This window comes from Mustela lutreola, chromosome 11, assembly GCF_030435805.1.
Source record: "Mustela lutreola isolate mMusLut2 chromosome 11, mMusLut2.pri, whole genome shotgun sequence".
NCBI lineage: Eukaryota > Metazoa > Chordata > Mammalia > Carnivora > Mustelidae > Mustela > Mustela lutreola.
Genome location: NC_081300.1, coordinates 13145718 through 13171525, shown reverse-complemented (window position 1 = coordinate 13171525; position 25808 = coordinate 13145718). Strand labels below are relative to the sequence as shown.

Here is a 25808-nt window from a genome sequence, read left to right as displayed (position 1 = left end):
TTTTCTGCAAAAAACACACCATATCTTGCTTTCATAATCGAAATAATATACTATTTAAAAGAATTATGCCATGAAGGCTTTCAAGTAAGATGGCGTAGTCATCCAAGGGAGGTTTTCGGATATTAGGCAGCGGGCCCCGGAGGCAAAGATTAAAACCCATTTTCGAAGCAGGCGTGTCAGTGGGGGTTGTTAAAGGCCCCAAATACAGAGGAAATGGTGGAAAGAGCAGGCCTCTGATGTTTTCTAAGTAAAGGGATGGATGAGTGAAACGCTGCCTGCCGGGGGAAGAACAACTAGGTTTCAGTGGCACTTCGTAAAGTTGTCTATGAATGCCTGAGGCCACCCAGCCACAGGTCAAAGTCAGGTGATGTGATCAAAAAATTATACAGAACTGTCATTGCTTTTGAGACTGGCCCATTTTTAGTAACAAATCTCAGAATGTAGACACTTCTTGGAACCCATATCAAGACAACGCATGACACCTGAAGGAAAAGGCAAAATAAGTCATTGGTGATGAAGATGAAGAAAAATTACATGAGAAGATGACCTTACAGGGCTTTCTCCACACAAAAAAGAAATACGTCATCTAGAAGCACTGTCTCAGACTCTGGGATTCTGTAGATCAAATAAAAACATTCCTAGGTAACTTCAGGGTTGCACTCATTTCATACAGTGGCCAAACATCACAGGTGTGGAACCAGTGTCAGGAGAGGTTAACTTGAAAAGTTTTTATTCAGCTGTGGTTTGCCTTTTCCTAAAAAGTTGGCACATTCTGGAAACTCCCTTCAGGAGAAGCATTCAGGAGGGGGATGGTGGCACCAGGTTGAAGAAGGTGGCAGGAGAAGGCATCCAAAGAACTTCCCGCTTCAAGACCTTCTCATTCAAGATGAGACACCATGCCAACTGCCAGATTTTACACCTTCCCTCTCTCCAATGCTCTAACTGAGCAACTGACTAAGCTGTTTTTCTGTTTTCTAGCATTCTTGAAGCAGATGTGATAGAACTGAAGGCAAACAATTGTAGCAACCCACTCCATGCATTACCCTCTAAAAACAATGTAATTATCAAACTAAAATGTTTACGCCATAACCAAAGACTGAGGCCAAGAAGCCAAATGAAGTAAAACGTGATTTGTTTCCCTTCTTTTTGTGAAATGAAGTACTGGCCGGTACTTCCAACAAAAGGATTTATTGGGTTATCCTGAAACAACTACCCAGAAAAAGTCAGTGTGACTTGATTTCTTTGTTTCTTGCCTGTCATCCAAACGGTCAGGAAGAATGTAGGAGGAACAGGGCTGGTTATTACAGGGAACAGGGTTCTCCTGACCAAATTTCAGGAGAGGCTCATCAGAAAGTAAGCAACGTCCTCCTCCAAACGACTCCCCCATGGCTCACCCAATGGCATTTCTCCACATGTGGACACTCCCCCCATGTCAACCAGCACCCTTATTGCTCCCTGGACCAATGGTGTGTTCCAGTCTGCCTTCTTGTTTCCCTCTATCTCCACAGACCCTCTTCATCACACCATTTCTCTCTTCTTCCAAGTTTGGCTTGAAGCTCCCCTCTGTTTGGCCCCAGCAAATTCTGGTCTTTAGCTTTTTTCTGAGCTCTCTCCTGGTCTATATATCCAACTGACATGAAATAATTAGCAAGTGCGTTGACAGGAACAGCCCTAATGAACGATTCCTGCTGGATCTCCTAAATGTCTTCCCTGTCAGGGTACAATGTGGAGACGGAAGTTCCCTCCTTCCTTTCTCTCTTTCCTTCCCTTCTTTTAATGTAGTGTTTATTAAACACCTACTTTATGCAAAGCACTGTTCAAGGCTTTTTTCATGCACTATCTCACTTCATCTCCTCACAAACCTTTCCAGAAATATCTACCAGTCCAACTCTGCTCCCCTCTGGTTTTCTAGGGTCTTTTCATGGAGTCATCACTTACTGAGCTCCCTGGTGCTGTGCTTGGTTCTTCCCTCCTCCTCAGCCCGCCATCCAACCAACTGCCAGCCCTGTATTTTGTATGTGGCTCTTTCTTTTTATCCTCCTTTCTTTATATCTCTCCTAGACACAGCAGCCTTTTCATGACTGGTCTCCCTGCCACCAGGTTATCAGTCTACACATGGGTCAGTTGATAGCCCTGCACTGCACACAACTACATGATTCCGGTTGTCTACATAATATAACCTGAGTTCTCAAGTTTGACATCAAGGGACTGAGGCCTTTGGTATCCCATCACCCATTAAAGCTTGTCTTCCAAACATGTAGGGTTTGGGGGGATTCCCCAAACATACCAAGCAATTGTCCTCTGACTGGTTTTTGTTCATGCTCTTCCCACTGTGTGAAATGGCCTTCTCCCCTCTCTGGCCTAGAAGAAAAATCCTACTTTTCAAAGCCCCTTAACTCCCCCAGATCAAAACTGATCGTTCTTTCTCCTGAACTTTCTTAAACTTAGTTGTTTATGCTCTGAAGCTGCCTCTAGATCATAAGATACTGGAGGGAAGAGATAGTATCTGTTTTTCTTTGCATTCCAACACCGCGGCCCAACCATGGCAGGACTTCCTAAGCATAGGCAGAAATGAAGTTACTAGCACTGGTAAGTGAGTTTACTTAGCCAGCACTTTCTTCCAAGTGTTTCTCAGAATTTCAAGCTAACCCTTACGGAGCCCCTACTATGTACAGAGCATTATGGCAGGAGCTGTAGAAGCAAGCCAGCTAGTGAGGCATGGTGCTGTTATAAAACATCTCATTAAAGACCTACTCACCTCACTATGCTAAGCCACCAAATCCACCATTATTTGAAGACACACCCACCCCTGTGGATCAGCAACCATTCACAGCACTTCCCTCTATCACTAGGTAGAGCAGAGGGAAGATCCTATGCTTCAAAAAGCACCCAAAGAAGAGAAGGTTCATGACTCTAGAAATCAGGGGTGTTCTTTTCTTCCAGGACAGAGAGTGGGTTGATGTGGAAAATAAAGGCATCCGTCTCTCAGCAGTACTGAGTCTCAGACCCCATAATTTATGTCAACTTCAGTTACAGTGAGCATTTAAAGCCTTGAAAGTAGCTGAGAAAACATGAAGTTCTGGGAAAACTAAAAATGTTATTACCTGTGAAGTTGTGCTAGTTGATGAAAATGTGTGTAAGGAATGATAATTTTGGGCTTGAAGACTGGTATTTTGATAGCAGCTGTGCAAATTTTTCTGAAGAGCCCAAGGTGATCTATGACATAAGGTGGCCATATGTCTCAGCTTGTCAGGGAGGATCCTGCTTTACACCTGTTGTCCCCGCAAAATTATTAATAGTGCCCCCTTACTCTCATAACTGTCACAGTTTGAATGACAAATTACATGACCACTCTATTACGAGTGTACTGTCGGACTTCAGTGGCCTGTCTATACAAGGTTAGGTTGCTCAAATACAGGAAGTTGATGCTGAGAAAAGGGGCAGAATCCAGGCTTCCTGACACCAAACCCAGGCTCTATCTCAGATAACATATTTCCTCTAAGTTGTTTCCTCATGAATTAATCAAGAAAACCACTTTGGGGAATGGTAAAGATGCATAAATAGGATTTCTACAAACTAGTCATTACAATTTAGTTGGGGTAAGTACATACATATCTAGTAATTAAACAAGACAAGAGAAACACAATGGTCTATGTGGCTTTCCCAAAATCTTACAGTGATTTAAGTCACAATCATCTTATCGAGGTGTCTTGCAACCAGACAAGTGCTAGCTGTAAGATGACAGTGCTCTTCTCTGTGATGTGGTGAGCAAAAAAGTGGCCACCCTCTGAGATCTATCCCCAGCCTTTTCACTAACTGGCCAAGTGTCTGTGGGCAAGTGGTTTCATCAGTTTTGAGCCTAAGTTTCCTTAAATAAAATGCTAGGGTTGGATGAAGTAGTCTCTAAGAACCTTTCGATCTGGGGCAATCCATGACCTTCTACATTTGACTCCAGCTTTTGTTTAGAATGTTCTAGGTGTAGCATTGTCAATAGTGGGTGTGAGCATCAATTTCCAACAAATGGCTAACACTGGGCTGACTCTGTGGGTCTCTTCCCATTACAAAGACATGAAATTCTCAAGAAAACATCACAGAGCAGAGCTAGGAAAAAAGGAAGGAAAAGAAAGAAGCACAGGATACAGGAATGAAGATAAAAATTGAAAACATAGGGGCGCCTGGGTGGCTCAATCAGTTGGGCATCCAACTCTTGATTTTGGCTCAGGTCATGATCTCAGTCAGGGCTGTGGGATCCAGCCCTGTGTTTGGCTCCATGTTGAGTGCAAAGTCTACTTGTCCCTCTCCCTCTGCTCCTCTACCTATCTTAAATAAATAAAATCTTAAAAAAAAAAAAAATTGAAACCAGAGCTTTAATGAAAAGTTGACTCCATTGTACCCATAGAGAGTTTCAGACTTACACAAATGTCCCTAGAGATCTGAGGATTGTGATTAGATTCTAATGCTCGTGAAGGGACATGATATTGGTCCTGTATGAGGCAGGGGGTCCAGAACTGAGCCCCATTCATAAATCTCAAAGCCTTAACAAGACCTTATTCATGAAAAAGAAATTAAAAGCACTCTGTCCACTAGGCCAAAGGTGAAGGGCAGAAAATTGCCTTATATCCAGAGCTTAGGACACCTTTACAAAATCAAAACCCTAAACATGAACCATATTCAGTTGCAGAATCAGAATTTACACTATCTATACATCTAGGTATAGTCCTAAACATAGATTCTTTCATTATGAGAAATCATCATAAACATAATTCTAGGACCACTAAAATTCCTTAGATTGCCAGAAAAAAACAAGTTTGTGGCCATCATGTAGAAACAATGTCACAATTCAGGACTCACGATTCCCACAGAAAAGAAATCTGGGTGAGATGAACTTGCCAAAACACACACACACACACACAGAGGGAAATAAATTACCATGATAGATGTAAAGGGAAATTTTGAAAAACTAAAATCTAAAAACTGGAAAAATACTAGAATCTGAACTGGACTACAAAATAAGACTGTGTAAAATTATTAAAGTGGTATAAGAAAGACTAAAAATCATAATGAAATAATAGGAGGAAATGAAAAAATAGGCAGATTTGAAAAAAATAAAACAAAATACAATTAAAAAAATAAAACTCTTAAAAATAACTCTGGAAAAATTAGATAGTAGAATAACACAATATAGAACTAATGAACTAGAAGAACAGATTTGAAGAAATCAACTAAAATGTAACAAAGGACTTCATAATAAAAACAGAGAATTGAACACACATGTCTATTGTTGGTCTCACATGAATTCTCACTAAAACTAGGGAAAACAACTATTTAAAAGACATAAGCCCATGAGGATAAGAACAGGTGAAGAGATAGTAGTAACAAGATTTTGGAAGATGGAAAACAGATGGACAAACAGCAATCGAACTAGCACATAAAAGGAAGCTGAATTCCAAACTAGGAACAGGGAACATTAGGAACCAATCAGCAGATGTTCTAAAGGTCCAGGAACAGACAGCACTAGTCATGTCTGCAATGGGGGAGGGAGAAGAGAAGAGAGGTGACTAAAATGAGAATGGAGTGAAAGATTTTTAAGAACCAGTTATATTTCCAGATCTCAGGTCCCCTCTTCAATTCCATCCTACTGGACAGCAGCTTCTATCCCAATGGGTAAAATGGAGGTTTGGTCTCTGGAGGGAAGATTCCTGGATTATGAGATGCCATCCATCAAACAAAATAGAAAGTTGTATTCTGAATACTGACCTCTCCAGTCTTATTCCTCCCTGAAGCTTTCAGCTCTCACAGGAAATTCTTTACCCTCCATGTGAAAGTTTGGAAGAGTGTTCTCTGGAGATTCTGGCCATCTCTTAGGGTTTGACTTTAGGGTTCCCCAACAAATGGCATAAACATATTATTCCACAGTGACGCTCTAAGATAGCCAGCCCCTCACACATCCTCAGGGCTTCTAATAAGCTTATTAATTCTTCATTCTTGAATAAAGGCAGATAGTCAAGGGTTACCAGACATGCAAGGAGACCATCTACATGAAAAACAGAGTTCAAAATAGACAAAGAAGAAAAGGTAACAGGGAGGAAACAGAGATCATGAAGGGAGGAGAAAATTTCAAAAGAGAATACATTTTTCCCCCCTCAGAAAGCTAAGAGAATGTCACACACATGAAAACAGAATGCTTTAAAAAAAAAAAAAAAAAAAAAAAAAACTATTTATAGATGAAAAGAGGAGATTTAAAACAATAACAAAAAAATAAAACCCAACAGACATGTTGGAAATTGAAGTTTAAGAAATGCCCCCCAACAACCCAAAGAGCAAAATGATAAAGTGACAGAACATAGGAAGCAAAATGTGAGAAAATCAGACAACTGGCCTAGAAAGTACAACACCCAAATAATAGGAGTTCTGGAAAAAAACTGGGGCTAATAAAGAGAAGCAAGTATCAGCAGATTGGAAGAACACACTGAGTGCTCAGTACAATAAGTGAAAACAGATTCATGAAGAGGAAAATTATGTGAAATGTAGAATCCTGAGAAAAAGGCAAGATCCTATGAGTTCTAGGGAAAAAGAAAAAAAAAAATCAGGTACAAAGCATAAAGAATGAGAATCAGTTTAGTCTTCCAACCGCAACATGGGAGTTAGCATACGTAAGAACAACATCTTCAAACTTCAGAAGAAAATGTATTTTTGACTTAGATTTCCTTGTGCAAGACAGACATCAAGTGAGAAGAAAGAATAAAGACCTTTAGAGACATTCAAAATGTCGATACATATCTCTCGTGGGTCCGTTTTGATAGGCTATACAGGCTGGGAGCCACAAAAATGAGTGAGTGGAAAGAAGATGGAATTTTATGCAACTCCACTTAAGACTGAGGTGTAGAGGGATGAAGTGGTGAAGGGAGCAGATAGTTGGGCTCCAGGCACAGACAGCAATCCATCCAGACTGGGCCAGGTGGATCAAGAGAAAGACATTCTGAAGGCCACCACACTGCACTGGGTTTTAATTCTGATGACCTGCTGGAGGGCATGATCCCTTAAGCAGTGGAATAAATCAGGAAAGGGGGTCCAACTCATAAGAAAGGCAATGGAAAGTTCTAGAATAACAAGAGATGTACCAGCATGACAGGTGTACAGCCGGCCTAGAGAAAAGTTCGGTTAAAAGGAAAATGGAAGTCTGTAGAAAGGATGTCGCCAAGAAAATAAGTGGAACCAACAGATTACTGATGGAATTAGCCTTGTGGCAAAATGTACTTGTGAGGCTATGCAAGATAGAAGAGAAATCTGCAACAGGTATGAAGAACACTAAGGAAATGAGAAAACAAGACAGATATTAACTTCATGAAAATAAAAAGTTCCACTGATAATGCTATTTACATAGGCAAAATAGGGAAAACACTAATGGTTGATTTAATTAAACACTGCAATATAATTATACTGGGAGAAAGCAGAGGGTAAGCAGTGGATACAGTTATGTAAGAAAGCTAGGTCTTTATTTACTAGAATAAAGTTACGGCATCATGAAGAAAATTGATTAAAAAATTTAAAAAACAGTATACATATTACTTAGGCATATGGTGATTGATATATATATATATATATATATATATATATATATATATATATAAATTTATATCTGCTGAAGAAAAAGCTAAAATATAGAAAGTGATGTTCTTTGGGAAGGGGACTGGGCAAGGCAGGGTAGGGAAGAATTTGTTCCCACAGAAATGAAGGAAACAGCCCGTAAGTAAATATGCACAAGGATGTTTTTCTCTATGATGTTTATGGAGACATAAAACAAATAACGTTAAGTGTTCACCCATAGTGTGGAACAGCTCAATAAATCATAGAATAGCCGTACCTTAGAATTTACTTAGCTATTTGTAAAAACTGGTTAAATTTCTATCTATTTATCTGGAAGGATATCATGAATATGTTACTAAAAGAACAAGGCATGTTGTGAAGTAATGCATATGGTATGTTTGGATTTTTTTGCAAACAAAACTAAAATACTGTTATTTAATTTATATGGATATATATGTGCCATTAGTTTATATGAGCTTCAAGAAATGTGTGGAAGGATGCATGCCAGATGTTTATGTTGCTTACCTTAGGAGGACAAGAAGGGAAAGCGTAGGGGAAGATTAAGAAAAAAAATCAACCACAGGAAAATAGAGATATGAGAAATATTAAAAAATGGTTAGGAGACATAAGGAAGAGAATCCCAAAGTCTAACATACCTGTAACAGCGGGCTAACGAAGCTGTAACAAAGACAGCTGGGGAGAGACAATAATCAGAGAGTAGGATTGAGAATTTTTCAGAATTGATGAATATTAGGAATCCTTATATTTAAGAAGCATATTGAAACCCAGAAAGGATTGTGGTGAAACTGCTGATCATCAAAGACAAGGACAAAAAGAAGAAAAATCTATAGAGCATTTGAAGAGAAAAAATAGACACATCTAAGCAAACGACAGACGAGTCAAAACTCCACCTATCATTGATGAATGATAGATGCTGGAAGGCAATGAAGTAATCATTTCAAATGCCAAGGAAACGTAGCTACACAGAATTCTATACCTAGAAAATTATTATTCACGGAGGATAAATTAAAGATATTTTCAGATAGAGATTGAGAAACATAGTTTAATATTCTCAAATCCATGATGAAATAACCACCCCACAATGTACTTCAGTTAGAAGTATTTGAACTGAGAAAGGATGAACAGAAGCATCATCTGACATTTACTGAGGGCTTACTCTGTACTTTACTGCATACCAGGTACCATTCTAAGTAATTTACAATAAAACTGGGATTCAAATTCACGCAGTTTGCTTTTAGATCTCATGCTCTTAACTGCAGTGTAAATAAAATGGCATATATTTTAATAAATTTTAAAAAGTAGATTTGTTAAAAGAAAAAAGTGGTGGGGGACAAAAAGAAACAAAATGAAAGGGGTGCCTGGGTGGCTCAGTGGGTTAAGCTGCTGCCTTCGGCTCAGGTCATGATCTCAGGGTCCTGGGATCCAGTCCCACATCGGGCTCTCTGCTCAGCAGGGAGCCTGCTTCCTCCTCTCTTTCTCTGCTTGCCTCTCTGCCTACTTGTGATCTCTCTCTGTCAAATAAATAAATAAAATCTTTAAAAAAAAAAAAAAGAAACAAAATGAAAGACAATAAAATATCCAATGGTGTCCTATCAGAACACATGAGAGAGAAAAACTTCATTAAAATGTTCTAAGGAGGCTGTTATATTGCTTTGGAAGCAAACAGAGATAGAGATAAACTTTAATTTTAGACTCTGTTTACTCAAATACAATTTTTAGGTTTAAGGGTAGCAACTAAAATAATGGAACAAATCACCTACATTACAACTCAAGAGGAAAACAGCAATCCTTTTTTTAGTGGTATAACCGTATTTATTGTGCCTGGAACATAAGGTGAGGGAGAAACCTCAAGAGGAGGAAGGTGGGGAAAGTCTGGAGCTCTGGTGAGAGGCACGAATGTATCTGCTGGGCTCATCACATAATGAAAGGGAGGGCTTTGAATCCATCACTCCCTTTGTTTCTCCCCTGGGCTTCTTGAGCTTCCTGAACGTGGTGGAATCTCCATAACCACCCACCCAAGTCCCATGACTCTGCCTCATCCAGCTCACACACCAGCTCTGGAACACCAGACTGCCTGCCTACACTGCCCCATTCAGAGGACTCCTTGGAGACTGGAGTGTGTGAGGCTTCCAGCTCCGGGTGAAGGGTGCTATCAGCTCACACACCTCCTGCTGGACAGCCACTGCAAAACTGACCCTCTCTTCAATCTAAGGTGTCCCCAGGTCAGGACCAGGCAGACTGCTCAGGAACATCCTCAGTGCCAGGTGTCAGGTGCTACAAGAGGATCATGACCTTCTTGCCATTTCCTGGGCTACTGGGAAAACCTCGGCCTTCAGCTCACACTTTCATCTTTTAATCCATTTCTTCCTTCTCCTGTAGTTTCTGCTGCTCTTCCTTCTCTTCCCACTTCACAGGATCAGGACCAGAATATCCAAAAGGGCCTTCATGTTGCTCAGGTTAGCTTCACTGAGAGCTGGATCCTTGACAAATGTTGCCAGCTCAGAAGTCTTGGGGAAATAACTCCTGAGTAGATCCTCTGTCTTCACAGAACCTATCCTCTTGGGCTTGGGATTCAGGCTAGACCCTGAGTGTGGCAGCCATGGCCAGGGGGCCTAGCACTGCAGAAGGAGCAAGGCATAGACACAGGGAAAGGAAAGCAAAATCAACAGGGAAATTCAAGCCATATAATAAAAGAATAGGAAGAAAAAGTAAGTAGAGAAGGAGCATGGCATATAGAAAACATTTGGGTTCCTAGTGAATTCCAAATATATGACTTATCAAATAAATGTAAATGGCTTAAACTAATCCATTAAAAGGCAGAAATCTTCAGACTGAATTTTGTAAAACTCTAGTTGTTTACAAGAGAGAAGCCTAAAACATAATGTCACAGCAGCACTGCACATAAAATAATGTATTCAAATAATAAGTGTCCCTACAAATAATAAATATTCAATAAATATTTCTTTTAATTGAATAAATAAATGAGTCCAATCAAATACACTTCAGAGGCAAGAGCATTTGCTGGGGAATAATGAGGGTCATTGCTTAACAATAAAAGCATATTTACCAGGAAGCCTGCTGTATACCTATCACTACAGTGTCAAGTATATATATGGCAAAAGCTGAGTTAATTCTATGAATGTTACAATTCAAAATTATAGTAAGAGATTTTAGCACACATCTCATGAAATCAATAGACCAAGCCAATAAAAAAGAAAAAGACACAGAAGATTATAAAATGTATCTTAAAAACTTGATCTAATGGATATGGAAAGAGAACCCTCCACCCAATAAAGAATATACACAAAATGTTTACAAAAATTGACCAAGTTCTAGGCCACAGAGTAAGTCCCAACAAATTTCAAAGAACTGCTAACATCAGACCACAACCATCAACCAAATAAAATAAAAGTTGAAATCAATAAGAAAACCACAGCCACCAAGCCCAAGTACATTTGAAATTTCAAAAACACACTAAGTTATTAATATGAAGTAGAAATGAAAGTATCAAAACATTTAGAACTGAACAATAGTTGAAACCCTAGACTCAGTAGAAGGAATGCTTAGCATTAAATGCAGTATCAAAAAACAAGAAAAACTTAAAATTATGAAGATAAAGAGCAATAAAATAAAGACAATGGAAGAAAATGCTTTTCCTACAAATGGACAAAGTAGTAGGAAGGCAATAGTAATAACAACAAATCAATAAAGTAAAAACAAAGAAACAATATAGAGTAGGAAGAAAACAAAGGTTGATTTTTTAAAAAAGACTAATAAAATGGGTAGATATTCAACAAGAATGAATTAGAGAAATAAAGGAAGACAGAAACAAACACCATTAGGCATAAAAAAAAAACCCCATAACTCTAAATACAGTAATTATTCTTTTAAGTACGAGAATTCTGTTCTCTGCTTTAAAGCAATAAATCTAAAAACAGATGAAATAAAAAATCTCCTAGAAAAATATGTTACCAAAATTGACACACAAAAAATAGAGAAACAGCAAATGCTTCTGAATGTATTTTTATAAGTTCAGTCTAGAGCTGGATTTTAGAAATAGACTGACAGTTCAAAAAAGGAAAGCAGTAAGTCAATCTCAGTTCAAAATATCAATGCAAAAATCCTAAATAAAATATCAGCGAACAGATTCAGGAGTGTGGTGTGTGTATAAGTCTATACTATTTCTTTAAAAATATATGATTTTTAAACTGACATATATAATGTATCATATATACCACGTTTATCACGTGATTAATGTGTGATAGTGTGTGTGTGTGTGTATTTGTGATGACTTAGTAGGGTTTATTCTGGAACCCCAAGAAAGATTTAACATTAGCTAATGCCATTCAGCACACTTACAGATTAAAAAGGAAAAATTAAATAATCATGTCAATAGATATAGGAAAAAGTATTTAACGAAATTTAACACCACTTCACAATTTTAAAATGCAATGAAATACCTAGCCAACCAAGAAGAGAAGGAAGTTTTAACTAAAAAGTAATTTCTATGAAGAACCTACAGTTAACTTCAGGAACACATTTCCTTTAAAGTCAGAAAGTAGACAAATACGCTTTCTTCAGCACCCCTCCATTCATCATTGTGTGAGATACAGAGCTGATGCAATAAAGCCAGAATAAGGAGTAAGAGAAATAAGGATTAGAAACAGAGAAACAAAAGCAGCATTATTTGCAGATGATAAGACTGTCTACATAAGAAAATCCAAAAGAAACTACAAACAATTATAAGTAATAAGAGAGTTTGGCAAGAACACTGGAGACAAGATTAATATACAAACACTCATGACATTCTTATCAGCAACAATCAATTAGAAAATGTAGTTTTTAAAAGATTCCATTAGCTATAGCAATAAACTATGACAAACCTAGGAATAAATCTAAAGCAAATTATTAAACTTCACTGAAAGTCATAAGACCTAAATAAACAGATATATATCACACTCAGAGAGTTGAAGATTCAACATCAATATTAATTCCTTTTAAGTTAATATATAAATTTAATGTAATTCATATTAAAATCCCAGAAAACCTTTTCATGGACATTTTTAGCTGGTTTAAAAATTCACATAGAAGAAAAAAAAATCACATAGATGAATTAAGGTCAAAAAACACCCAAGACAATATATATATTTTAAAGATTTTATTTATTTATTTGACAGAGATCACAAGTTGGTGGAGAGGTAGGCAGAGAGAGAGGAGGAAGCAGGCTCCCTGCTGAGCAGAGAGCCCAACATGGGGCTCAATCCCAGGACCCTGGGATCATGATCTGAGCTGAAGGCAGAGGTTTAACCCACTGAGCCACCCAGGTGCCCCCAAGACAATAGTGAAAAAGTGTAAAGTGGGCACTGTCCTGCTAAATATTAAGACATTAATTTAAGCCTTTGTAATTCAGAAACATTAGGATTGGGGCAGACATAGATAACTACACCAATGTAATAGAGAGACCCCCTCCATGTATCAGAACTTGAGATGAGACAGAGGTAGCATCATAAAACTGTGGGAAAAAGTTGAACTATTTAATAGATGGTTTGGGACAACTGGTTATTCATATGTGAAAAAAATAGACTCAAATCCACCCTATATGCACAAATGAGTTCTGAGAGAATTATAGTTAACTTTAAAATGTTAGGAAAAAATACAGTCACTATTTTTATAATCTCGGGCTAGGGAATGATACAATGGGGAAAAAAAAGGAAAAAAGTGGTAATAAATTTGATTTTAAAACTCCAGTGACAAAAGACACCAAAAAGACAAAGCTTAACTGCAAGAAATAGACTGAGAGATATAAGATTTAAAAAAAAAAAAAAAAAAAAAAAGCCAATTGGGACATCAAAATAAAAGGCTTCTGTAGAGCAAAGAAAACCATCAAAAAAACTAAAAAGATAACCTACAGAATGGGAGAAGATCCACAAATAACATATTCAATAAAAGGTTAGTATCCAAAATATATAAAGAACTTCCACAACACCAAAAACCCCACAAACAATGCAATTTAAAAATGGGCCGAAGACATGAACAGACATTTCTCCAAGGAAGACATCCAGATGGCCAACAGACACATGAAAAGAAGCTCAACATCACTCACTGTCAGAGAAATGCCAATCAGAACCACAACAGGCTCTCCCCCTCACCTCTGTCAGGATGGCTAAAATCAAAAACACAAGAAACAAGTGTTGACACGGATGTGGGGAAAAAAGGAACCCTCATGTACTGTCGGGGGGGCCTGCGAATTGGTACAATCACTATGGAAAAGAGTATGGAGATTCCTCAAAAAATTAAAAAAGAGAATTACCCTATAATCCAGTCATTCCTCTACTGGATATCTATCCAGAGAGTATGAAAACACTAATTCGAGAAGATATCCGCACCCTTATGTTTAGTGCAACGTTATTTACAATAGCCAAATTATGGAAGCAGCCTACGTGCCAATCGATAGATGAATGGATAAATTAGATGCGGGGTGTGTGTCCGTACATAATATGTTCCACAGCGTGGAAGATCACTCAGCCATAAAAAAGAATGGAATCTTGCCATCTGCAGCAACATGGACGGGTCTAGAGAGTATACTGCTAAGTGAAATAAGTCAGTCAGAGGAAGGCAAATACCATGTGGTTTCACTCATGTGTGGAATCCAAGAAACAAAACAAATGAACAAAGAGAAAAAGAGACAAACCAAAAAAGAGACTCCTGACCACAGAGAACAGCCTGAGGGGAGGAGAGGTGAGTGGGGCGGGGAAACAGGTGAAGCGGAGTGAAGAGTACACTTCAGACGGCGAGCACTGAGTAACGTACAGAAGTGTTGAATCACTACACTACACACTTGAAACTAATATAACACTGTATGGGAATGGTACTGGCATTTTTAAAAAATCCAGGACTTTTTTAATCTATAAAGATAAAAACAATCCACTACAAAAAAAAAAAAAAAAAAAAAAAAAAAAAAAAAAAAAAAGATCAAAGTTTACAAAGAGGTAATATGTAGAAAAAGAAATCCCTACCACCAACGTTCACGAGGAAGAAAAGCAGAACCTCACCAGGGATTAGAGAAATATAAATCAATACCAGAGTAAGATACCTTTACAGTCCACTGAATAAGCAGCACATAAAGGCCCGATGAAGCCAAGCTGGAGAAGACACCGAGCAAGGAGACTCCCTCCCCCCACACTGCGGGGAGAGCAACCTGGTAACGTCCACCGAGGTTGATGACGTTTCTGCCCTCAGACCCAGAAACGGCACGTCTGCCTCTACACCTTTGAGAAGAGATGAGATCAGGGTGAGGTAGGAAGAGACTAACTGTAACATTTGCTATTTAAAAAAAAAAAAAACCTTTAAGATTTTATTTTGGGGGCGCCTGGGTAGCTCAAACATCTGCCTTTGGCTCAGGTCACAGTCTCTGGGTCCTGGGATCAAGGCTCATGGCTGAGCAGGGAGCCTGCTGCTCCCTCTTCCCCCACCCCTCCTCCCCTCTCTCAAATAAATAAATCTGAGATAAATAAATAAATTTGCTCTCTCTCAAATAAATGAAATCTTTTAAAAAAAGATTTTTTTAAAGGTTTTATTTATTTATTTGACCGACAGATCACAGGTAGGTGGAGAAGCAGGCAGAGAAAGGAAGGGAAGCAGGCTCCCCGCTGAGTAGAGAGCCCGATGTGGGGCTCGATCCCAGGATCCTGGGAGTATGACCCGCACTGAAGGCAGAGGCTCAACCCACAGAGCCACCCAGATGCCCCGAAAAGAGATTTTATTTTAAGTAATCTCTACACCCAACATGGGGTGCCAATTCACAACCGCGAGATCAAGAGTCACATGCTCTACCAACTGAGCCAGCCCAGCACACCTATAACAAAACCTTCAAAAAATGTAGTACACACACACACACACACACGCACACATCCAAGAGAAACCCTTCCACCAGCGTCCAAAGCACGTGTGCATGTTGTAGCATTGTCTGCAATGTCACGAAGTTAGAAACGAGTATAATATTCTTCAAAAGGGCATTTTAAAAAGTTAGAGACAACTCTAATGTCCTTCCTCTGATTGAATAGTCCACAGCATGGAACACGGATGAGGTAGCGGGGCCATCTTTCTCAACAGATTAATCTTACAAGTATAAGGCAGAACACAAACCCAATGAGATCACTGAAAGCTTAAAAACATTTAAAAATATACAGTCCGCCTATGGATACACGCGTGGAAAATGTGCAGTCGCTCGCGGTAATAATGAGCATCCAACTGGAACTGACGCTGGGAAGGGCGAAGGGGAATGGGACGGGGACGTGCTCGCTCTCTCTCTCTCTCTCTCTCTCTCTGACAGGTGGCTGAGAAGGTGTAAAGCATATCCGGCATAAAGGCACGACAACGTGATAACACACACGCATTTGCTATCTTATTCTCCATATTTCCTGTTTGCCTGAAATTGTTCGTAATAAAAAAAAATATTGTGTTCTGCACATTTTAAAGATACCAAGAGACATCATCCCTTTCCCTGGGAGCCCTCTAAGGCAGCCGGGGCAAGCGGTCCTCAGGGACCACGACGAAGGGAGGAGCAGGCAGGCGGGCACGCGGTCTACCGCCCGCGGGCTCGGAGGCCCCGGGCATCGCAGCGCGACGCTCACTCCACTCCTGCAGTCATTTATGTAACACAGGGAACTGGGACATGGCGCCATTTAGGGTAGGGTCGGGGGCTGAAGGAGAAGACAGGCTCTTCCCTTCTGGAACAAACCGCAGCCTGGGGAAGGGCCATGACATAACTTGACAAAAAGGGAAGAAGACAGGCTGGCCCAGTCATCTGACAGCTTTTCAATGAATCCGTAATTCTTTCGTGGAGAGGCTGACCCTTCACTGTGCACCTGCTGAGGAGGAGGAAGTGAGAAAAGTGACCTCGGTTCTGGCCGCTTCGCCTTGGAGCCCAGCACCCCGGGCAAACAGGGTGCTGCCGTCAGGACGCGAGCTTCAGGTCTGGGCCGGGATCGCTCCCTTCCGTGCTCTGCCTTTCAGCTCTTTCAGGCTGAGAAGGTGGACTGCCATCTCCAGGCCAGTGAAATTCTAGAATCTACCTCCCCTGTTTTTCAGGATTTGTTTTCCCGTTTCTCTTAAAATCTGAAACAGAGCTTCTGCATTTAGTATTTGCACAGGGTTTTGAGGCTCAGTCCTGGCCATGTCCCAGCTATGTTCTTTCCCCCTGGTGACATACACCAAATGCCCAGTAAACATTCCTCCTCCCCCCTGCTCCCCAGCGCCATCCCCACTCTTGGAGTCTGGGAACTGTTAGGTATGGAGGTCACAGGACTGTACCTTTAACTGAGCAGCAAGCAGTAAGCCCTGTTCCGTCCCTATAATCACACACGCCAAGGGAAGGTTGGGGAGCAGGGGGCCGGGGTTCCCGACCAACAACTCAGCCCCTGAAGCAGCATTACACGCACATTTTAGGCTGGGAATAAGAAAGAATTTCCTGGTTGTAGGAACTGCCAAATCGTAGGGTGGGTAACCAAGGGAGGTTCCAGGATCTCCTCTAGAGATGGTTAGAAACCCGATACAACTTCACATATCGGAGACGACTTTCTGCAATCCTGCCTGGAGACAGAAGGACCCTGTGTCTGATCGGCCCTCGTTCCCAGGCACCGGCTCCGGCCTCTTGCCTTCCCCTACTCTTCTCGTTATTATATATGCTATGCTAATATATATGCTATTTACATTACCTATGATATACATACACATATACATATACATACAAAATATATCCTGTAGATCTTACACTGCACTGGCAGCCCACAAGCTTGTTTTCGTGCCATCCCTTGCCTCCTCACGCCTCTCCTTGTTATTTTACGGAAAGCTGGGCAAAGGTCAGAGTTGCCCAATTACCCACACATAGTTTGGTGGTAGCATCAGATACCCAGGCAAAACAGAACGATGATTCCAATTCCAGTCTCAACCCCAAAGCTGGATGGAAAGGGAGAAAATTAGCTGTTGCTAACAATCCATGATAAATGAAAATAGGAGCCCAGTAATTGATTTTAAATAGATTTTTAAAAGAATCGTTGGCCCTATTTCATGAAGAATACAGAGTTTCAAAAGCGTTCATTCCAGGGCTGGATTTTTTTTTTTTTCTTCCCCTTTCTTCTGGCTTAAACCCCAAATGGCCAAGATCCGAGTCTGAATAAACAGTGTGGGTGGTGACCGTTCTGTGAGGCCCGGTAGAGGATGCAATCACTTTCTTCCTCGGTTCAGCATTAAATCATGTGAAACTAGCCTGATCGCGCCCCAGAACTTCTACTGAGTACATGGAGGGCCAGAGAGTGTGTACGCTTCCCTGCTTCTCGGGGAGGGAAAAAAAAATTAATTCTCCCAGCAGCGAATGTTTAATTATGTATAAAGTTCATTGACCCCACAGGCGGCTGTCAGATGATCTTGCGAAGGCCTGTGAAGGCATCCCAGGAATGCAGTGATGTGGGCAGAAACCGAGTGGATTCATGCCACCGAACGCTTTTGCAACGGGACAGAATCAGCGGCCGTCCAGAAAGGCTCCAGTGAAAACAGGGCTCCGGGATAATCAGTAATTTAATCTCACCTATGCATTTCTAGGCCTTCAAAAATGAGCGTTCTAAATCAGAACTAGGGAAGGATCCCACAGGGAGGGGACCCATAACGACGGGTGAAGTAATTCTGTTTGCTGGTTACGGCACAGCTGGCTGGAAAGACAGGCATCCACAGGGGCTTTTTCCCCCCGTTTTAGAGGTAATGCTTTCTGACTTCCCAGCTACTGACATGAGAAGATGATGACGATGAAGCAATCCCATTCATAAGTATACTGTGGGACTCCGAGAGGACGGCGGCTCTCTTGATGTAGACAGTTTGGACAGAATGCGGCCCTTGAGTGTGCACGCGGTGTGTATAGGTTTGTCCGAGGCTGGACAGCCCCCTCCAGGCTCATGGACGGGAAGGGGACAAGCCAGGTGGCCTCTGGGGCCCGTCTCCCTCTTGCCGTCTCTAGCCAGGGCACACTCTTGGAGACTGGCCCGCAGGCTATGGTGAGAGCCAGCAATGGGAACCATTCAGAGACAGGATGGTTTGGGCTTCGTGGAAAGGGGAGGCCAAGGCCCCCAGAGACTTTCCTGGGGCCAGCACCGAGGGTTCTCCTACTTAGAGGGAAGCAATATGGAACATTTGGCCTTGGTGCTTCCTAAGATTCAAATGACCTGGTAGGGGTCCAATATTATTTTTGAGTCACTTTCGCACCAACCAGGGTCCATCAGTCAAAACACTATGCTTCCCGTGGGGAAAACGTCACAGGGTCGTACTCCCAAACCCAATGAAGCCGCATTCTCTCCAGCACCTTCATCGTTATGATATAGAGAGAATGGACGGCCAGAATTTCGCCAACAATTCTGCTCCTCTAATGGAAGCAAGATGGAAAAAGTCTCACTTGTTTCATTTTTTTTTTAGACTAACCTGAGCTTCTCAGGTCTTTTACCAAAATCAGCCACTTCGCCTTTGAATGCACCATGTAGGTCTGCATTCAATTCATGTTAAACCAATAGATATTTAGAAAACACAAATAACGGGGTAGGCACTAGTGGTGATATGAAAATCAAAAAGGCATGAACCCCGCCCTCGCACAGGTCAGGAATGAAGAGGCAGACATTGATCGTGGAAGGGTTCAGGAAGCTTCTTGCATGCAAACTTCCCAGGGTGTGGTGGCATTTGACCTGGACCTTTACCAAAAGCTCCATGTCCACATGCACACGGCGGCACAGTGGAGAGAAAAGAGAGAGAACTGTCACAGAGTCATGCGTATTCACAGTGGCATTCTGAAATTTTACCTCGTTTTAAATTCATCTGACATGAAGATCCCTTCCTTAAGGCCCCCACCATCTCAGATTCCTTGGGTCAGTGAACAGTTAGTAAAAAAGGAAAAAGAATTTCGTCTGTCTTCCCACCTAAAGAAGAAAGCCTTCCTTCAAACCTTTAAACATTTTCTAGAAATATGATTTCCCCTTAACTACAGGGGAAACATGCTTCCAGATAAAGAAATTTGGACGCTAAGTAATATCCTAAATCACTTCCACCTTTTGGATACTCCAATTTATAAAATTCCATGAAGGAAATGACTCTTACTTCTCGTGAAGTTCCCACTGGGAAGTCGCTATGACCCACAGTTACAGAAGCGATATCCTCTCGCTGGTCCCAATTCCTTCCCTTTGCCAGGGGCCTTCATCCTCTGAACCACACAGCGATTTGATTATTTCTCACCCATAGTAGGTGCCGCAGTCTACCTGGTCGGATGGCTCTCAAAGTACAAGTCTCTGTTACACTCTAAATTCATGAACATTAGGGACTGTTTTATTCATCTTTATATTTCCCCAGAGTGTCTATAATGTAGTGTTCAAAGAATCAATGAGTAAGTAAATATCATGGAGATGTCTATGGCAGGGCTTGGAAAACTTTTTCAGTAAAGGGCCAGATAGTAAATATTTTAAGATTTATGATCTTTATCATAACTACTCAACTCTGCTGCTATTATAGGAAAACAGCCACAGACAATCCATAAACAAAACAGGCATGGCTGTGTTCCAATAAAACTTTATCTACAAAAATAAGGAGTAAGCCAGATTTGGTCCACAGGGCATGGTTTTTGAACCCCTGATCTATGGTGATTATCTCTGCCATAAACCTTAGTATATTCTCTAAATTTTCATATGTTCCCTATCTTTATCAATAATTAGATAAAGTGCAGAAAATGTAAATATTTGAGTTGTTTTGGAACTCCGTATTAATGAATCTACTTACTTAAAAAAACAACCACCACCACCACCAACCAGGAAAGTACATACAGAAATTAGCTGCTACTTCAAGTATATTTCATGGTGCCTTATTTTGTTTATCATATGCCTTTAAAAGGAAAAGTTCTTATCCCTCAAAAATGGGGTAGTAGTTTTGCCATTGACCTCATCCTTACTGAGTAAACTTGATATAAGATCTCAGAGTTACTGGGTACAGAGTCTGGTGCTGGGGCATGGTGAACTGGACACTTTCCGGGAAAGGGGGAATAAATGCACCCCCCTCGTTCCCGCGCTCTACCAGATCATTTGGTCTGATTTTCCTGCCAAAGGTTATTAATGCAGAAGATACATCCTCCTTTCTCTTGATGACCTTCTGGAAAACATCCAGCTACACAGAGCACAACAGAATTTCAAAAGCCCAGCAAACACACAGAGAAGTAAAGGGCAGCTACGAGAATTTGATGAAAACAAGATGTCCCAGGCTGATCGCCCTGACCTGGTTTGCGCGTGCCCCACCCACCCTTCCTCGCCCTCACCGTCCAGCTACCTTTGCACACAATACAAGCCTTTAAGCAGCAGCTGCATCGGAATGGTGACGGGAGCTCAAAGATACAAAGGCGAAGGTCAACTGCTTGGTTTGGAAAAATTCAGCCAGTTGTTTTCGTAAGAGAAAATACACAGCGAACAACATACACATGGGCACCCACAGACATTTTTTGAGACGCGCTCCTCTAAGGTGTGGATCTTGAAACTGTCCGGCATCCCCAGGGTATCATGAAACAGTTCTAGAGGCTTCTCGTAAGAAAGGAAAAAAAGAAAAGGAAAGTTTGAGTCTTTCCAAGCCTCTCCTCAGCACCGGGACCAGGTTCAAAAAATCAGAAGGATTCTGTGCCTCAAGAAAATGAGGAACGACTGACTTGCAAAAGGAATAGGAAACACTGACTGCAAATAGAAGGTACTCAGGTCAAAAGACCTGAGTTCAAATCTACCACACTGAATCTACGTGAATTGAGGCAAATCTGACTTCAATGTAGCTTGTCCTTTTTAAACACAGGGTTAAGATATATATACACATATGTCTTAAATATATATATATATATATGTATATATATATATATATATATATATATAAATGGTGACGAAATGTGCAAAATGGAGAACATACCAGTGTATGGCCTGATTTATTTCACCAAATGTTGAGAATCTATCACATGCCCATGTCAGAGTAGAAAACGAATATGCCACAGATTCTGAGCACACAAAGCAAGGGACCATCCTTTACTGCTTCTTCCGCAACACCAGCCCAAAAACCATCCCCAATTCCTCTCTTCTGTTTATTTAATTTCCTATCCTTCTAGTCTTGCCTTCTTACACATCCCTCCTCCCTGCAACAGCCCCCTCCCCGCTATAAAATACGGAGGCCGTTCCCCTCCCTGTTTTGCAGACCAGAGCTCCAGCCAAGAGCGTCATGTAGCTGGAGTGATATGATTTACACAGACTTCATTCGTATTTCCTCAAATTGCCAACTGCTTATGTCCCGTGTGGCCATGGGACACAGGAGTCTTCTTGCCATCTTGGTTGGGGGTTAGATGTGTAAGATTCAAGACAGGAGTTCAGAGGGGGGATCTGTGTGGAGTAGACACCGAGAGGGAATTATAAAGCCATGGCATGTCCAACAAGGCTGCTGACAATACTTAGGACAGATCGGTCTGTCTCCATTACAACGGCCTAGTGACATTCTGCATGGGAAAAGTCACTGACCATAAACTGTACGTGAACCAGCCACTGGCCAGGAAGGTTGTGTGAGCAGCAGAGTCATGGCCCAGGAGCGAAGAGCAGAACTCATCACCTAGGACCCTCTTCTGCTTCCACCCTGAGAACCTGGCATAAGGTTGCAGGATCTCTGATCTTTATTTCCTTTGAATCAGCCTTTTGGGCCATGCCCACAGGACACAAACGAAGGATCGAAGAGAAAAAAAAATAATGCATAAATCATGGGACATATTTGACAAGTGTGATGTGCAATCTAGCATTGAGAGAGAGAGAGATGCTCTTGATCGGCCCTGAGGCTCCATGAGAACATGACTTGCTTCTTTCTTCTGGGTTCCACCTTTTTTAGTACCAAAAACAACTTCTTGAAATGCAAGATCTTTGAAGAGTCCATCTCGAGATTTCCAGAGGGTTCATTTAAGCCAACTAAGTGGGTTCCTCTGATTAGTGTGCCTAGAACAATACAGGTAAAAATGTCTTTTAAATCAATCATTTGAAAGGTGGCTGCTAAGGAATGCTACTTAGGTTTCAGGAAACGGGCCCATGTGAGTTTCTTCCATCAGCCCCTGGCAGCATTCTGGGCAAAGCAAACTGAAAAGCTCGAGGTAAAAAAAAGAAACTCTCAGAGCCCGCGCCGGGCCCCTCTGCATTCCTTCTCTAAGCATCACAAGCCTGACGCGAGGCCACAGATGTAGCTTTTGGATGTCAGAGGCGGTGGGCAGATGTTTTCCCTTAAGTCCGCTGTCTCTCCCTCAATCTGTTTATAGCCGCCTCCCTGTCAGCCTGCACCTCCAGACCTCACTAAATGCACGTCCTAGAGGCTTCTTCCCGCCACACACGAAGAGGCACTTTTCAGTAATTTGCTCTCTCTTGTAGAAGGAGGAACGCACCTACTCACCAGGTAAACTGTTAACCTGTTTCCAGTGTGTCCCTCAGCCACCTTTAAGAAATACTGTAGGAAAAGTCCCCGTACAGAGGTTATGGCCCCAAAGTTGTGTGGCATGAAGGGGTCGTGCTCTTCTTAGAAGTAAACGACTGAGGGTGCCTGGGTGGCTCAGTGGGTTAAAGCCTCTGCCTTCAGCTCAGGTCATGGTCCCACGGTCCTGGGATCGAGGCCCGCATTGGGCTCTCTGCTCAGCAGGGAGCCTGCTTCTCTTCCTCTCTCTCTGCCTGCGTCTGTGCCTACTTGTGATCTCCGTCTGTCAAATAAATAAATAAATAATCTTAAAAAGAAGAAGAAGAAGAAGAAGAAGAAGTAAACGACTGAGGTCCCACGATGGGTATGAGCCTCTTAAATCAGTCGGGTGCCACTGATGGGCTCCCAGGATGGAAGTCAAGAGTTATTTATCCAAACCGGTGTTTTTGTTTTTTTTTGTTCTGGGCTTGCAAATGCTCTTTATACAAGTCAGACCAAGAATCTCCACCCGTCAGTCAATTACAAGTACCACAGAGGCAAACCAAGTGATAGATTGCACAGACTCATCCAAGCTCACTAAAGATTCCTCCAGAATATGACCCGCTGGAGACGCGGGATGGTGTCCAAGGCTATTCCTCATACGCAAAAGTGCCACGAAACAAAGAGTTTCTTGGTGGTGATGGAATCGTTCTGTATCCTGACAGAAGGGGTGGTTACAGGAACCTGGACCTGGGGTGAAGTGCACACAGGGGTCCACACCCCAATGAGGGCATGTGCGATCTGAAGGAGGTCTGGAGATTTCACTCAGGTCAACTTCCCGGCATTGGTAAGGTGTGTCCATTACATACATTAGACTCGAAGCTCAAGTTAGCCAAGATGCTACCACTGGGGTGGGGTGGGGGTCGGAGGGCTGGGTGGCTCAGGTCATGATCCTAGAATCCTAGGATTGAGTTCCGCATTGGGCTCCCTGCTTGGCAGGGAGTCTGCTTCTCCCTCTGACCCTCTGCCTTCTCATGCTCTCTCTCTTTCTCTCAAATAAATAAATAAAATCTTCAAAAAAAATATGCTACCACTGGGGGAAGCCAGATGAAGAGTACATGGGACCTCTCTGTGCTATTTTTGCAACTTCCTGTGTAGTCTATATTTACTGCAAAACAAAAAGGTTAAAAAGTGGCAATACAAAGTTAGCACTTCTCTGGCAGTAGCTCGCCCACCTTAGCTTAATTGTATTTGAAGATCAAGGCTGCTGCTTTTTTCTATTCATAGTATTTTGAAGTATTTCCTATGACCTTTCTCTAAGAAACAAAATCAACCTATCTTCTCATCTGTACATCGTGGCCTCTCTGAATAGGAAGACGGTGGAGAGGGGCTGGGGAGGGGTCACGGGTTCTGAATGGCTCACACCCGGCTCACCAGCATCGGGCATCACAACCAGCGCTCTGAGAAGACAGCATCTTTCAGCTGGTTTGTGGGGATTTCTAACGACACAGAGGTTTAAACTGCAATCAGGCCCTCGCTCTACGAGGCAAACAGAGATGAGGCCATTAGCGAAGGCACGGGTTGGAGAGAGGAGTCTAGGTCAGGCCAAGACCCGGCTCCTTTTTTTCTGTCTTCAAAAGCTTCTCCTAGGACTTCTTGTGGCTCTGCTTCACCTTACAGGTCTGGAGCCAAAGCAAGACCCTGTGACACTCTAATCCGGATGTGCCTTCCCCCTGCCCCAGCGAGCGGGCTTTATTCTCCCGTTGTGTGCCATCACCTTACCTTTCGCTTTACTCATTTATCAGCTCTACCTCTGCACTCACATATGTGCTCCAGGAGCAGCCCGTCCCCTCTGTTCGCCAGCATATCCCCAACACTGAGGACAGGGCAGTAACTATTTACTGCCTAAATGAGCGAGAAAATGAAGAACACATCTCTAAAACAATGGCCATTAGACCACGGCAATTCTCAAACAGATCATTACTAAATGACAAAGAGCCTTCATTAACAATCACTCGGGCTGGTTACATATACCAAGGTCATTTCACACTTGGCTAAGGGAGTAAACACGACAAAAATTTGAGTGGTGGTTTTTAATGCTAACAGCGGAGTTCGAGAACTATGGGAATCCCAATGGAAAGACATGATTCCTGCTGAATCTTCTGTTTGAGGTAGAAACAGACCAGTAGTGGGTGAGGAGACAGATGGGGAGGAGACAGGAACAACTATCTGAACACACACACACACACACACACACACACTCACGCGTGTGTGCGCGCTCTCATTTCCAAATGTTTAATGGGATCTTGATACTTCTTCCACCCTTCTAGGTCAGCCTGCAATGAACGGGGAGTCTCCTGGCAGGGGACAGAAAAGCACCAGGGAGATAGGGTGGCAGGGATGGTGGCACAGGGAGGTAGAAAGAACACAGAAGGAGCCCCTGAGAGACACTGAGAGTTTCCTGGATGATGTCACCACCTCCACTGCATGGACTCCTAAGGGTCATGAGAGCTCAGGAGTGAAGGCTTTCCTGTCCCCAAATCATCAGTCTGGAGCTGTCTTCCCCTGGAATAAGTCACATCACTGTTCAAAGCAGGAAAGGCTTTGGACAACCCACCATGCTCAAGATGTCAGAAGAAAATTCCTAGCGGGTTGTGTTTTTAGATGTGGTGATGTGTTTTAAGTAAATGATGTGCTTTAGTGAGGGGGAAAAAATGATCCCCTCAAAGACCCCTTAA

At 41.9% G+C, this 25808-nt stretch overlaps 1 protein-coding gene across 2 annotated transcripts in view; it reads right to left on the bottom strand.

Annotated features, from left to right (window-relative positions):
* The window catches only part of BCL2 (BCL2 apoptosis regulator), a 166108-nt gene that overhangs the window by 77398 nt on the left and 62902 nt on the right, over positions 1 to 25808 (bottom strand). Inside the window, exon 3 of one of the 2 annotated variants that reach the window (XM_059140802.1) lies at positions 21835 to 23374. The exons of the other annotated variant lie outside the window; for it this stretch is intronic. Within the exon in view, the coding sequence (XP_058996785.1) occupies positions 23258 to 23374 (117 nt within the window). The 3' untranslated portion in view covers positions 21835 to 23257. Of the gene's footprint in view, positions 1 to 21834; positions 23375 to 25808 lie in introns of those variants that run through there. 2 annotated transcript variants of the gene reach the window in all.